Genomic DNA, 15,000 nt, shown 5'->3' with positions numbered 1-15,000 from the left:
CATCATCATTATTATTATTACTATTAATATTGTTCTTGCTGTCGTGGGACGGATTATTTTGACAGCGTCTTCAAACTGTTCTGTGGGCAGAATTGACCACCGCTCTTCCAGGCGCACCGGTCAGCAGAACATGTGCTCACCACCACCACCACCTACACCGCTATCCCCCTCCTCCTCACGCTCCCCGATCACCGCCGCCATCTTGAAGCTGATCTCCCGCAGGGGTCACGTGACCTACATCCGGGCGTTCCCTCGTCACGGCAGCGACACTTCGTTCATCATTCGCTGTCGAGTGGCCGACATGCACGCGTCGCGTTTGACGAAGGAATTCCGCCAATCATGTCCTGTCACGGTGTCACACAGTCAGCCCACGACGGGACGTAACAATAGACTCGGTGGTCCAGCTTCCGCAGGGAAAACTAAGCACTGTACTCTCCCCAAGACCAAGACCAAGACCAGTCATTATTCCAGACCGTGTGAAAGAACTAGACATCATCAGATGCGCAGCCAGTGTTGCAGACGATTTCGATTAAAACTGGTGACGACATTCCTGAGGTATCACCGGAGAGAGAGTGAGAATAGAGAGCAGGGGAAGACGGATAGTACCGTTGGATCTTCTGGATCCCAGGGGGATGAGGACGAGGAAGTGGGGGGATCCGAGGGAGCATCCCTCTCTCCTAACCTGTGCGGGGACGACGGGGTTCGTGTCTGGAAGAGAGAGGGGGAGTCGGACCATTCTGCTGCGCTTAGGCGGTAAGTGGATGCTGGATACCACTGATAATAATAATGATAATAATATTCTGTTTTTATATAACTCTGTAATACAAGCAATAAAAAGCAAGCTCTAAGCGCTTTACAATCCAATACCTGAAGTGAAACAAGAAATATATAAAAGGTAGTATAAACATAAAACAGAATCATTAATATTATAAAAACTCAATGCATAAAACTCACCGTGCGAAGTAGAATACTCTCAATACTACAACTGTTACACTCCAGCACTCACACAAACACACACACACACACACACACACACACACACACACACACACACACACACACACACACACATGATTAAACGGCTGAGATAACATCAATTTTCACTTAAAATACATGTAAAAAGGAGCATAACTGTAATTTGCATGCCATAGATTTTGCAAAAATTGTAAAATAAAGTTTTTGATAGAAAAGGTAAAAGGGTTAAAAATCGGCAGTCATTCTCCCTTTCGAACCACACCACCACCATCCATCTACCCACCCCCATTCTCTCGACTCACCCATCACACACACTCACATTGCCATGAGCCTGGGGCAACAGCACTATAAGAGTTAGGACAAGTATTTTTTAAAGAAACAAGTTTTAAGATTTGCTTCAAAGGTAGATAGATGAGTTGTTTGTCTGAGAGCAATAGGCAGAGAATTCCAATTGTTGGGCCGAAGACGGAAAATGACCTCTTTCCACAGGAATTAAGGAAGTATCGGGGAACAGTTAGCTGGGAGGAGTCAAGAGATCTCAATGTTCTGTTTGGCAAGTACGGGTTAAAAAGCTCAGAAAGATATGAGGATGCGGTATCACAATTCAGGCACTGAATCATATAGGGGGGTATAGGTATCAGATATATATATATATATATATATATATATATATATATATCGATATTATCATCTATTTCTGCCTGTCTGTCTCTCTCTCTCTATCTATCTGTCTGTCTGTCTGTCTGTGTCTGTCTGTCTGTCTGTCTCTCAGCACAGAGCAAAGAGGACTGGGAAACCGAAAGTAGACGTCCTTTCCCCGTTTATGCTGGGAATTTGAAAAAAAAAAAACATTTTAAGTTCTCTCTCTCTCTCTCTTTCTCTCTCTCTCTCTCTCTCTCTCTCTCCCTCTCTCTCTCATCTCTCTCTCCTCTCTCTCTCTCTCTCTCTCTCTCTCTCTCTCTCTCTGTGTCTCTTGTGTTGTCTGTCTATATGTGCCTAGAGCTTTAGAACTAATGACATTAAACATTTCAGTGTTCAGTGTTCTCTCTCTCTCTCTCTCTCTCTCTCTCTCTCTCTCTCTTTCTTTCTTTCTTTCTTTCTTTCTCCCCCCCTCCCTCTCTCTCTCTCAGCACAGAGCAAAGAGAACCTGGGAACCGAAAGTAGACGTTCTTTCCCCGTTTACGATGGGAATTTGGAAATGGCGGATCTCTCTCTGTCTCTCTGTCTCTCAATCTCTCTCTCTTTCTCTCTCTCTCTCTCTCCCTCTCTCATTTGAATCCTTGAATAAAAAGCATTTTAAGTTCTCTCTCTCTCTCTCTCTCTCTCTCTCTCTCTCTGTCTCTCTCTCACCCTCTCTCTCTCTCTCATCTAAATGCTTGAATAAAAAGCATTTTAAGTTCTCTCTCTCTCACTCTGTGTGTGTGTGTCTGTCACAACTCATGACAATCTCGTGTGGAGTGTTTTGTACATGCCCTTCCCCACTCCCTCTCCCCAGCTTGTCTTTTTTGTATATGTGACTCCCGGTTGTACGTTTTTCACGTGCAATCGTGGAGTCATGTTGCGTTCCTGTCACTGCTGAACAGAGGTTCAAGCCTTTCTGTTCTGTCAGTGACACTTCTCTAGGCTTTTCGCCCGCGGCCTTCTTGGAGGAAGGTCGTGCTTGTTTGGGGTTGGGGCTTTTTGCCCATTTGGCACCCTCAAGTGAGGATTGTTTTCCTCCGGGTGGCCATGTTTTTCTGTATTCTGTGTGCTCCAGCTCAGAGGGAGTGCCCTGCTGGACGTGTCTCGTCTTTGTTTTTGTTTTTTTTATTTCCAGCGTCAGGGTAGTGGTACCCGGTTGGCAGTTTTCAGCATCCCACTTCCTGCACCATCTCTCCTTCAGCCTGTGTTGGCCAGGCAGCGTTGTTGCTCCTTCTGCTGCTGACTGCTGTCTTCAGTCCTGCTGCCCTCTTCTCATCACTGTCATCGTTTGTTCACTAGTTTCGTCGTCTTCTGGTTTCATCTGTCTTCAGTTTTCGCCGTTCAAGTCATCGTCTTTTCTTGTGTTGTGCAGTGCTTCAGTTTATCTATTCGTCAAACGTCCTTAATTCATTAGCATTCTCCGGACTGACTGCCGCTGGACGGCCGTGTCTTAAAGCTCTGTGTTTTGTGGGGTTTTTGTGTGTGTTATTTATCCATTGTCGTCATTTAAGTTTATCATTTCTTGCTAAGACTGTAGTTTTATTAGTCAAGTTCTGTGTGTGATGGAATAAATGTATGTGAACCCCGAATTATTTTAGTCTGTGTTTGTGTTGTCTGGGTGTTAGTTAGTGCTGGGCTGGGTGGGGGTTTCTAGTCCGCTCTCTTATAGAGCGTGACAATTTGGTGGAGATGCGGGGTACGTTAGGTTAGAGTGGGAGGGGGGTGGGTGTAATCGTTTTGTCTGTTACATGTGTACATATCCTGTATGATATCTGATTAAAATTATGCTGTGTCACTGGAAGAATGTTTGGGTGAGGTTATGATAGACACCTTACCTGCTCAAAAAGTTAGCTGTTGTTCAGGCACTTGATTTCGGCTGTTGATTTTTGCCGAGTTTGGTTGGCCTTTCTCGCATTCTGCGAGGAAAAAAAAACAGAAAAAAAGGGGGAGAAAAATGCCCACTCGGCGACAAACGGCTGCGGCCGTCACTCCCGGGTCAAAGTCCCAGATGGATAAGTCGAGTACCTCTACTCCTTCTCAGATAGATAAGTCAGGTTTGTCTGGATGGATACGGGGTCAACTGAAAGAGGATGACCCAGGTAGTCTGATGATGGAAGGAAAGGGGACACTGTTCCTCTATCTCACCAGGATCCTTACACAAAATTCAAAGCCATGGGTGCTGACATGGGTTTGACTGGTGAGGCCCTTGCACGGTTTGTGGTCGATGCTGCTGCTAAGGAGGAAGAGCGCGCAAATAGGGAGGAAGAGCGCCGTTACAGGCAAAATGACAAGATTCTGGGCTTTTCGCCCGCGACTGTCAGAGGAGGCAGCCGTGCCAGTCTTTGGCTCTCTTCAGGGCTGTTTGCCCGTCTGGACGCTTGTAGTGGGGATCATTTTTCCTCCGAGTGGTCGTGGTCTCTGTGTTCTCTGTGTGAACTTCCAGCTTTGGGGTAGTGGTACCTCTTCTGGAAGTGGTTTCAGCATTCCCACTTTCGTGTTTATCCACGGACTTCCCTACTCTTCCACTGACCCTCCACTGTCTCCCCGGGAACCCCTCTGCCTGCCTTTGACTTCCTTGGTCCAGGCCTCCGTTGGCTGCTGCCGCCTGCCGCTGGCTTCCGTCGCCAGCGTTCTCTGGCCTGGCGCTCAGCTGTCTGGGTGTTCTGCTCTTCGTCTTCGTCGTCACTGCTCTTCGTCTTCGGCGTCACTGTTCGTGTTCGTCGTCGCTGTTCTTCGCGTCGTCGTCACTGTTCTACGTCGTCGTAACTTACTGTTCGTCTTTGTCGTCACTGTTCTTCGTGTTCGTCGTCGCCGTTCTTCGTGTTCGTCGTCGCCGTTCTTCGTGTTCGTCGCCGTTCTTCGTGTTCGTCGTCGCTGTTCTTCGTCGTCGTCACTTACTGTTCGTCGTCGTCGTCACGACAGCATTAACGTTGTGCTTGTTTCCTTATCTTAAAGCTCTGTTGTTGTTTTTTTGTGTGGGTTTTTCGTGTGTGTGTGTGTGTGTTATATTTATCCATTGTTATTTAAGTGTTGTTGCAGCTGGGGTTGTGGTTATTGTTTGTGGGCAAGCTAGGTGTGTGATTAAACAAATGTATGTGAACCCCGGATTGTTGTAGACTGTGTTTGTGTTGTCTGGGTGTTAGTGCTGGGCTGGGTGGGGGTTTCTAGTCCGCTCTCTTATAGAGCGTGACAGTGTCTCTCTCTCTCTCTGTCTCTCTCTCTCTCTGTCTCTCTCTCTGTCTCTCTCTCGGTCTCTCTCTCTCTCTGTCTCTCTCTGTCTCTCTATCTCTCTCTCATCTGAATCCTTGAATAAAAAGCATTTTTAGTTCTCTCTCTCCCTCTCTCTCTCTCTCTCTCTGCCTGTCTCTCTGTCTCTGTCTCTCTCACATCTGAATCCTTGAATAAAAAGCATTTTAAGTTCTCTCTCTCTCTCTCTCTCTCTCTCTCTCTCTCTCTCTCTCTCTCTCTCTCTCTCACTCACTCTGTGTGTGTGTGTGTGTCTCTCTCTCTGTCTCTCGGTCTCTCTCTCTCTGTCTGTCTCTCTCTCTCTCTCTCTGTCTCTCTGTCTCTGTCTCTGTCTCTCTCTCTCTCATCTGAATCCTTGAATAAAAAGCATTTTAAGTTCTCTCTCCCTCTCTCTCTCTCTCTCTCCCTCCCTCCCTCCCTCCCTCACACACACACACACACACACACACACACACACACACACACACACACACGCATCTGAATCATTGAATAATAAGCGTTTTAAGTTTCTCTCTCTCTCTCTCTCTCTCTCTCTCTCTCTCTCTCTCTCTCTCTCTCTCTCTGTCTGTCTGTCTCCCTGTCTGTCTTTCTCACTTCTGAATCCTGGAATAAAAAGCATTTTAAGTTCTCTCTCTGTCTGTCTCTGTCTCTGTCTCTGTCTCTCTCTGTCTCTCTCTCTCTCTCTCTCTCTCTCTCTCTCTCAGTCTATCTATCTATCTCTTACGTTGTTTGCTTTACACTGAAGTGAGAGAAGAATGAACTGATACATGTGCTGATTTATTAATTAACTGACTGATTGATTGATTAGTTATTTGTTTGGCTGGTTTGTTGTTGATTTGTGTGGGTTGATTTGTGAATTGATTGACTGATTAATTGGTTGATTGATTGACTGATCGATCGATTGATTGCCGAATGGATTTTTTTTTTTTTTACTGTGTTGATTGATCGGCTAGTGATTAATGGATTGGTTGGTTTGATTGACTGATTGGTAAATTAATGGGTTGGTTGGTTGGTTGATCGGTTGGTTGATAGATGGGTGGATGAATTGATGTGTTGAGTGATGTTTTGATGGACTCATCAATGGGTTAGTCGATTGACTGGTTGATGGGTTGAACCGATCGGTTGATTTAACTGACTGACTGACTGACTGACAGACTGACTTACTTACAAATTGATTGATTGGTTGGTTGGTTGGTTGGTTGATGGATGGGTTGGTTGGTTGATTGATGGGTTGGTTGGTTGATTGATGGATTGGTTGGTTGATGTTAGTTGGTTGGTTGGTTGATGGATGGGTTGGTTGGTTGGTTGATTGATGGGTTGGTTGGTTGGTTGATGGATGGGTTGGTTGGTTGATTGATGGATTGGTTGGTTGATGTTAGTTGGTTGGTTGGTTGATGGATGGGTTGGTTGGTTGGTTGATGGGTTAGTTGGTTGGTTGGTTGATGGGTTGGTTGGTTGGTGGTTGATGGGTTGGTTGGTCGGTTGATGGTTTGGTTGGTTGGTTAGTTGATGGTTTGCTTGGTTGGTTGGTTGATGGTTTGGTTGGTTGGTTGATTGATGGTTTGGTTGGTTGGTTCATGGATGAGTTGGATGGTTGGTTGATTAACTGAGTTGGTGGTTGACTGACTGAGTGACTGACTGATTGATTGATTGATAGATAGATTGATTAATTGATTGATGGATAGATGGATGGATGATTTCAGGTCCCCGTCAGTGACGGACAAGATCTTCGTGTCTCACAGCGAGGAGGACTTCGAGAAGGCACTGATCCTGGTCCGCTTCTTGGAACACAGGAAGCTGCCCTGTATCCTGCCCGAGAGGGACTATCGGTCTGGGTCCATCGTCTCCTCCACCGCGAACGCTCTGGAATCCTCGCGCAGAATCATCCTGCTGCTCACCAGAAACTACGTACACACCAAGTGGTTGGTTGCGTGTGTGTGTGTGTGTGTGTGTGTGGTGGGGGCAGTGGGGGGAGATTGGTTGGGAGAGGGGTATGTGGGTGTGGGTTGGGGTGGGGATGTGTGTATTCTTCTTCGTTCGTGGGCTGCAGCTATCACGTTCACTCCTATGTACACGAGAGGGCTTTTTTGTGCATGACTGTCTTTACCCCACCATGTAGGCAGCCATACTCCGTTTTCGGGGGTGGTGTGTATGTGAGAGTGGGAGGAGTTGATTGGAGAGGAGGATGAGCGTATGGATTGGGGAGTGGAGTTTTGTGTCGGGGTGGGGAGGGGACTCAGAACTCAGAAATATTTTACTGCAAGGCCACCGGCCTGTTTGCAAAGGAGGTACATACAACAGAGACACACAAAATACCGAAAGTAAAGGGAGAAGGGACCAATTTCATAACTGAAAAGAGTGGAGTTTTGTCTCGGGGGGGAATGGATTGGAGAGAAGGATGTGTGTGTGGGCCTGGAGGATGTGGGGGGTGGATTGGAGATGAGGGCGTGCGTTAGGGGTGTGGGGTGTGTGGATTGGAGAGAAGGATGTGGGTGTGGTAGGGGGGGGGTGGATTGGAGAGGGGGTGTGGGTGTGGGTCTGGAGGTTGTGGGGGGGTGGATTGGAGATGGGGGTGTGCATTGGGGGTGTGGGGGGTGTGGATTGGAGAGAAGGATGTGGGTGTGGTTGGGGGGGGGTGGATTGGAGAGGGGGTGTGGGTGTGGGTCTGGAGGTTGTGGGGGGGGTGTGGATTGGAGAGAAGGATGTGGGTGTGGTTGGGGGGGGGGTGGATTGGAGAGGGGGTGTGTGTGTGGGCCTGGAGGATGTGGGGGGGTGGATTGGAGATGGGGGTGTGCATTGGGGGTGTGGGGGGTGTGGATTGGAGAGAAGGATGTCGGTGTGGTTGGGGGGTGGATTGGAGAGGGGGTGTGGGTGTGGGTCTGGAGGTTGTGGGGGGGTGGATTGGAGAGGGGGGTGTGCCTTGGGGGTGTGGGGGGTGTGGATTGGAGAGATGGATGAGAGTATGGGGGGGAGAGGTTGTGTGGGGGAGAAGAGGTGTTGGGGGTGGGTGAGGGGGGCGTTGATTTAAAAAGGGGGATGTAGGTGTGGGTTGGGAGGTGGTGTGTATTGGGGAGGGGGGGTGGGGAGGCGTTGATTGGAGAGGGAATGTGGTTGTGGGTCTGTAGGTTGTGGAGGTGGTGGATAGGGGGATGTGGGTTGGGGAGGGGGGATTGTGGGGAGGGGGGAGTTGTTTGGAGAGGGGGATGTGGTTGTGGGTCTGGAGGTTGTGGGGGTGGATTGGAGTTGGGGATGAAGGTATGGGTAGGGGGAGGGGTTTTGTGTGGTGGAGCGAAGAGTTGATTGGAGAGGTGGGTGTGGGTTGTGTGTGTGTGTGTGTGTGTGTGTGTGAGTTGTTGTTGTTGTTGTGTCTTTGTCGTTGATGTTGTTTTGTGTTGGAGGGGCGGGAGGACAGTATTTCAAGAAAATACATACAGAAATTTGTTTGAAATTCCTACCATCAATAATCTGTTCGCGACTTCTTATTACTATTGAAAAGAAGCCGCGAAATGTTATTATACAGTTCAGTATCAATCTTATATATTTGTTTTAAATCTTCATTCATTCATTGACTTCTAATTTTAATCATGTATATATATGTATGTATATATATATGTGTGTGTGTGTGTTTTTTGTTTCTTTTTTGTTATTTGTTGTATTCATAAGTATAGTAGGTTTGTTGTCTTTTGTTGGGGGGTTTTTTTTTTTTTTTTTTAGGCAGGAAGTTCAGGGGTTATTTTTGTTGTTGTTATTGTTGTTTCTTCGTTATTTGTTAGTTAAATATTTTCTGTCTTTCATTTTCATCGTGTTACCGCTTTACACCTCATTGTGCAGGTGTGTTTTCGAACTTCAACTGAGTGTGTGGGAGATGTACCACCGCGAGAGGGCGTTACTCATCCCCGTCATCGTCGATCTACCGGAATCGGAAGTGCCGCCATGTTTGAGAAACCTTACTCACGTGAACATGGGCAACGACCCAGGGTACCTGGAGCAGCTGATATTTTTTCTGAAAGGTCAGGAATGGATGAATAAATGAATAAATCAATGAATGACATGGATACTTAATTATATAGCGCCTATCCTCAGACGGAGACCAAGCTCTATGTGCTTTACAAACACAGGGGTCATTTAGCACAACAGGCTGCCTACCTGTGTAACAGCCGGCTGGCGGCCGCCATTGGGCGCTCAGCGTTCGTTTCCTGTGTCATCCAATCAGATTTCAGGCACGCGCACATACACATTGAGACAGAAATGTAATATTTTATGTATGCGACCGTTTTTGTTTATTTACCCCGCCATTTAGGCAGCCATACTCCGTGTCCAGGGGTGTGCATGCTGGGTATGTTCTTGTTTCTATTACCCACCGAACGCTGATATGATTTACAGGATCTTTAACGTATTTATTTGATCTTCTGCGTGCTTATACACACGAAGGGGGTTCAGGCACTGGCAGGTCTGCACATATGTTGACCTGGGAGATCGTAAAAATCTCCACCTTTTACCCACCAGTCGCCGACACCGAGATTCGAACCCGCTACTCTCTTTCTCTCAGGGAAAGGGGACATTCCTATGTTTGTAGCTGATCTATTCATTTATCAACTTCTGTTGAATCCTATTCAGAGAGATCAGGAAGAGGGGACATTAGTGTGTTTGTAGCTAATTAATTGGTTTATTAACTCTTCAACTCTGTATGGATTGATAATTATTATTAATTAACTATTATTAATTGACCATTACTGACATCTCATCTGATCGGACAGGGAGATGGGACAGTGATATGTTTGTAGCTGATTAACTGATTAATTACTGATGCCTTGCTGTTTATGAAATGTTAGGGAGAGGGACTTTGGTAGTTTTGCAACTGGATAATTTATTAACTCACTTAGTACGGCCAGTCCTCTCTTCTCTACACAGACCCCTCGGATGTCCAGTGGGTGTCTGAATGACCCAACCTTTAGCTTCCGTCGTCAGAACTGTGGTATTCTATGTCAACATTCACCTCTTCAGTATAAGAGCCTTCCGCTTGCAATATTTTGATGATGGTAACTGGGGTGAAACGCTGTTAACGTCGTCTCTTTCGCCGTTCGTGTGGAGAGAGTTAACAATGTTAGTGATTATAGTATAGATGGCTAGAAAGGGGTGATTTGGGTAGCTTTGCAGTCGATTAATGCATTAATGAACAATTACTTTTTTTTTATCTGTTCTAAAATGATTATGGAACTGATTGTATGTTTGCAGTTGATTAATTCAACAAATGATAGTTTCTGATGTTTATTCTTTAAAGAAGAACAACCTTTTCATGGTGTTTGCATGTTTGAATTTGATGAGCTCATTAGTTTATTAACTATTATTGACATCTAGACTTCAAGGTTAGGAGCTTTGCGACATGTTTTGCAATGGATTAATTGGCTGATGAAAGGAGAAAGAGAAACAGATGGTGATGTTTTGTTTATTGGATGATTTCTTTCCTTGTCAGAAATTCATTTTGCCATTGTCGATTTAAGATTGTTCGGTTCCATTTTCTTTACCTCTTCCTTCCTTTTTTCTGCCAGACAATCATTTTGCTGTTTTCTATTCAAGATTTTCTCTCTTTTTTTTTCTTTTCTTTTTTTTTTTTTTTTTTTTTTTTTTGGTCCAATTCTCTTTTGTTCTTTTTTTCAGCTCTCTTCTGGAATCATTTGAGAAATGTCCCGATTATCTCGTGTCTTGGACAAACACAGTTTTAGCAAATATTTACAGGTAGTGGGTGGCCCCAAAATGTACCTGACTAAGAGACGACGAATGTCAAAGTGTTCGAGTCCGGAACAAGCATTATGTTTTCTCCTGCACGTTCAGTTAGGTTCCTTTGATCATTGTGGCATCATTTCCTGTTCCTGTTCCATCTAGGGCGGGATATTCCGGTGGCAGAGCTCATGCCTGTAGGAAACGTGTCACACGGACTGGCCTGGGGCTACTATTATTATCTGAAGATTATCTTACCAGGTGAGTAGGTGGCTGCCTCAGATTTCTCTTTGCTCGTGTGTACGACATTGTCATCGTCAAATCACCTTAAGAAATGCTTTTGTGTTGTCTGCTGCTGCTACGACTGCTACTACTAGTTTTACTGCTGCTGCAGCTGCTACTGTTCCTCCTCCTCCTACCACCACCACCACTACTACTAATACTACTAATACTACTGCTGCTGCTGCTACTGCTCCTCCTCCTCCTCCTCCTCCTACTACTACTACTACTGCAGCTACTCCTCCTCCTCCTCCTCCTACTACTACTGCTGCTTCCGCTGCTACTGCTCCTTTTCCTCCTCCTCCTCCTACTACTACTACTACTGCAGCTGGTGCTACTCCTACTACTACTACTACTACTACTACTACTACTACTACTGCAGCTGGTGTTACTCCTACTACTACTACTACTGCAGCTGCTACTGCTCCTCCTCCTCCTCCTACTACTACTACTACTGCTCCTCCTCCTTCTCATATCACCACTACTACTACTACTACTACTACTACTACTGCAGCTGCTACCGCTCCTCCTCCTCCTCCTATCACCACTATTACTACTACTACTACTACTACTACTACTACTACTACTACTGCAGCAGCTGCTACCGCTCCTCCTCCTCCTCGTATCACCACTATTACTACTACTACTACTACTACTACTACTACTACTACTACTACTGCAGCTGCTACCGCTCCTCCTCCTCCTCCTATCACCACTATTACTACTACTACTACTCCTACTACTACTACTGCAGCTGCTACCGCTCCTCCTCCTCCTATCACCACTATTACTACTACTACTACTACTACTACTACTACTACTACTACTACTACTGCTGCTGCTGCTCTTGCAGCATGCACTTAGCGCACGTAAAAGAACCCACGGCAACAAAAGGGTTGTTCCTGGCAAAATTATGTCGAAAAATCCACTTCGACAGGAAAAACAAATAAAACTGCACGCTGAAAAAAATACAAAAAAATGGGTGGCGCTGTAGTGTAGCGACGCGCTCTCCCTGGGGAGAGCAGCCCGAATTTCACACAGAGAAATCTGTTGTGATAAAAAGGAATACAAATACAAATACAAATACCACTACACAACTCCTGCTGAAACTATTACTGCTGTGCTAGTGCTGTTGCTGCTGCTGCTGCTTCTGCTTCTGCTGCTGCTGCTGCCGCTACTACTGTCGTTACTGCTGCAGCTACCATCACCACTATAATTTACTATTGCTGCTCTCCTTTTCTCTCAAACTCTTTCTGCTCCTCCTTCTACGAATTCTCCTCCTCTTTCTCCTCCTCCTTCTCTTCATCCCCCTTCTCCTCCTCATTCCTCGTCTTTCTTCCACGTTCTCCTCTCTCTTCTCCTTTTTCTCCTCCATCTCGTTCTCCTCCTCCTCCTTTTCCTTCTGTTCGTAGTTCTCTTCCTCCACCCCCTCCTGCTTCTCCTCCTTATCATCACCTCCTTCTCCTACTTCTCCTCTTTCCAACTCTCCTCTTTCGAGTTCACTTTGTGTGTGTGTGTGTGTGTGTGTGTGTGTGTGCTCCTCCTTCTCCTCCTCCTCCTCCTCCTGCTCTTCCCCCTTTCTCCTATTTCTTCTCCTCTTGCTCCTCCGCCTAGTTCTCCTCCTTCTCCTCTTCCTCTTCTTCCTCCTCCTATCCACCCCCCCCCCCTACCCCACCCCGTCCACCCCCCTCTCCCCCCCCCCTCCCCATTACTTCTCCTCTTTTTAAGTAGCAGCACTACCGAAACTTAAAACACCCAATATTACACCTTTCTTCAGGTTTGAAACAACGAATCGACGACTGGTGCAGGGGAGACCACTGTGTGGATGTTCACATGCCCCGGAAGTTGTACATTCTTGTTCCGGCCAGTTGTCACTGCCCTGCTAAACTGACTTATGCCGGAGACCGCATCCAGTTTTGCGGAAACCTTGATCGCCTGAGGAGAGATTCCGCAGGCACCGTTAACCGCAGTTACGTTCAGTGTGTCTGGAACCTTCAGCGAAAAGATGGACAGGTGCGCGCAGGTGGTTTTTCGGTGTGTGTGTGTGTGTGTGTGTGTGTTGTGTTGTGTTGTGTTGTGTTGTGTTGTGTGTGTGTGTGTGTATGTGTGTGTGTGTGTGTGTGTGTGTGTGGTGTCATCACGACATTATCACAACCATAATAATTATATCAACCCCCTCCTCCCGAACTCCAACTCAGTATCTGTAAAAAAAAAATAGTAATAATGAAAAACCCAACAAAAAACACTCAAAGACTTCACAGGTTTGCATTAAATACCCTCCCAAGCGTAGTAATCATCGTCACTATATCATCCATACATTTACATGGATACCAGAAGCAATTTGAAATAAAAACAAAAGATGAATAACAATTCATAAATAATGAATAAGTAAATAAATACATAGGAATAATGAAAGAAAGAAGAAGATATGAAACAAAAAAGAAAAATGAAGAAAGAGAGAAAAAAAAAGAACAAAAAGAAGAAAGAAATGAAGCAAGACAAAAGAAAGAAGGAAATTAAGAAATAAAGATGGCAGAAAACTTAAAAGAAAGAAAGAAAAGAGGAAAGGAAAAAAGGGTGAAGAATTTTCCGATCTCCCAGGCCAACATATGTGCAGACCTACTAGTGCCTGAAACCCCCTTCGTGTGTATACGCATGCATAAGGTCAAATAAGCACGTTAAAGATCCTGTCATCCATGTCAGCGTACAGTGGGTTGTGGAAACAAGACCATACCCAACATGCACACCCCTGAAAACGCAGTGTCGCTGCCTACATGGCGGGGTAAATAAATAAAAACTGTCATACGCGTAAAATGTTGCATGTCTGTCTGAGTGTGTATGTGTGCGTGCCTGAAATCTGATTGAATGACACAGGAAACGAATGATGAGCGCCCAATGGCAGCCATCAGTCGGCTCTACACAGGTAGGCAGTCTGTTGTGATTATGACCCCGAGTTTGTAAAGCGCTTAGAGCTTGGTCTCCGATGACCGAGGATAGGCGCTATATAAGTATATATGTGTGTATGTGTCGTTTTTGACAATGACCATTAGAACAGCAGAGGAAGTAACTGCTGTCCCGACTATCTGGGCTAGAATTTGATGATAGTGGAGAGCGTCTTGCCCAAGTTAACATCTCCACTCTCTCGGCCAAGAGGGTTTTAGGACAGTCGGCGTTGGGATGGGTTCCCAAAGGCCAACTAGCCCCTAAGGCTGCAGCACAAACAGCCAGCGCAATTTTGCTATATAAGTATCCATATCATCAGTATCCTCCTCCTCATCATCATCATCGTCATTCGTCGTGAACTGAACTGAGTCTTGAGACGGGCGCAATAGCCGAGTGGTTAAAGCGTTGGACTGTCAATCTGAGGGTCCCGGGTTCGAATCACGGTGACGGCGCCTGGTGGGTAAAGGGTGGAGATTTTTACGATCTCCCAGGTCAACATATGTGCAGACCTGCTAGTGCCTGAACCCCCTTCGTGTGTATACGCAAGCAGAAGATCAAATACGCACGTTAAAGATCCTGTAATCCATGTCAGCGTTCAGTGGGTTATGGAAACAAGAACATACCCAGCATGCACACACCCCGAAAACGGAGTATGGCTGCCTACATGGCGGGGTAAAAACGGTCATACACGTAAAAAGCCCACTCGTGTGCATACGAGTGAACGCAGAAGAAGAAGAAGAAGAAGAAGAACTGAGTCTTGAGACTCTTTGTCGCAGGTGGTGCAGTTTGTCAGCGAGTACGCTGCAGTGGTGGACACGCTGTACAAGATGGAGAGTCAGGGAAGCGCGGGGCTGTGCAGTCAGCTGAAGGGCCGAGAGAGGGACAACTTCGTCCGTGTGTTGAACGGACTGCTGAAGGCTGACGGTTTGAACCTCTTTGCGGAGCTGGTGACTTTTGAAGGTACGTAGAGGGTGGGACAGGGGCAGAGGGGGGAGGGGGCGGGGCGGGGACGGGGAGGGGGGTTGGTGTTGTTTCTGACGATGATGATGATGATGATGATGACGATGATGATGAAGAAGTGCATAATCATTACTGATGTTCTGGTGTCGGCAGACACGGACGGGAAGGGTAACGTCTTGCCGCTGTCAGACATTCTGG

General features: G+C 46.3%; 1 protein-coding gene across 1 annotated transcript in view; it reads left to right on the top strand.

Annotated features, from left to right (window-relative positions):
• LOC143289144 (stimulator of interferon genes protein-like) overlaps positions 1-15,000 on the top strand; it is a 30,017-nt gene that overhangs the window by 8,547 nt on the left and 6,470 nt on the right. The window contains exons 2-8 of the mRNA XM_076598031.1: positions 91-753; positions 6,606-6,824; positions 8,734-8,912; positions 10,786-10,881; positions 12,677-12,912; positions 14,619-14,802; positions 14,956-15,000. The exon at positions 14,956-15,000 is cut by the window's right edge and continues 6,470 nt beyond it. Of these exons, the coding sequence (XP_076454146.1) occupies positions 91-753; positions 6,606-6,824; positions 8,734-8,912; positions 10,786-10,881; positions 12,677-12,912; positions 14,619-14,802; positions 14,956-15,000 (1,622 nt within the window). The remainder of the gene's footprint in view (positions 1-90; positions 754-6,605; positions 6,825-8,733; positions 8,913-10,785; positions 10,882-12,676; positions 12,913-14,618; positions 14,803-14,955) is intronic.

This window comes from Babylonia areolata, chromosome 13, assembly GCF_041734735.1.
Source record: "Babylonia areolata isolate BAREFJ2019XMU chromosome 13, ASM4173473v1, whole genome shotgun sequence".
In the NCBI taxonomy this organism is placed as follows: Eukaryota; Metazoa; Mollusca; class Gastropoda; order Neogastropoda; family Buccinidae; genus Babylonia; species Babylonia areolata.
Note: the sequence above shows the minus strand (reverse complement) of the source record. Positions and strands in the feature narration are given on the sequence as shown.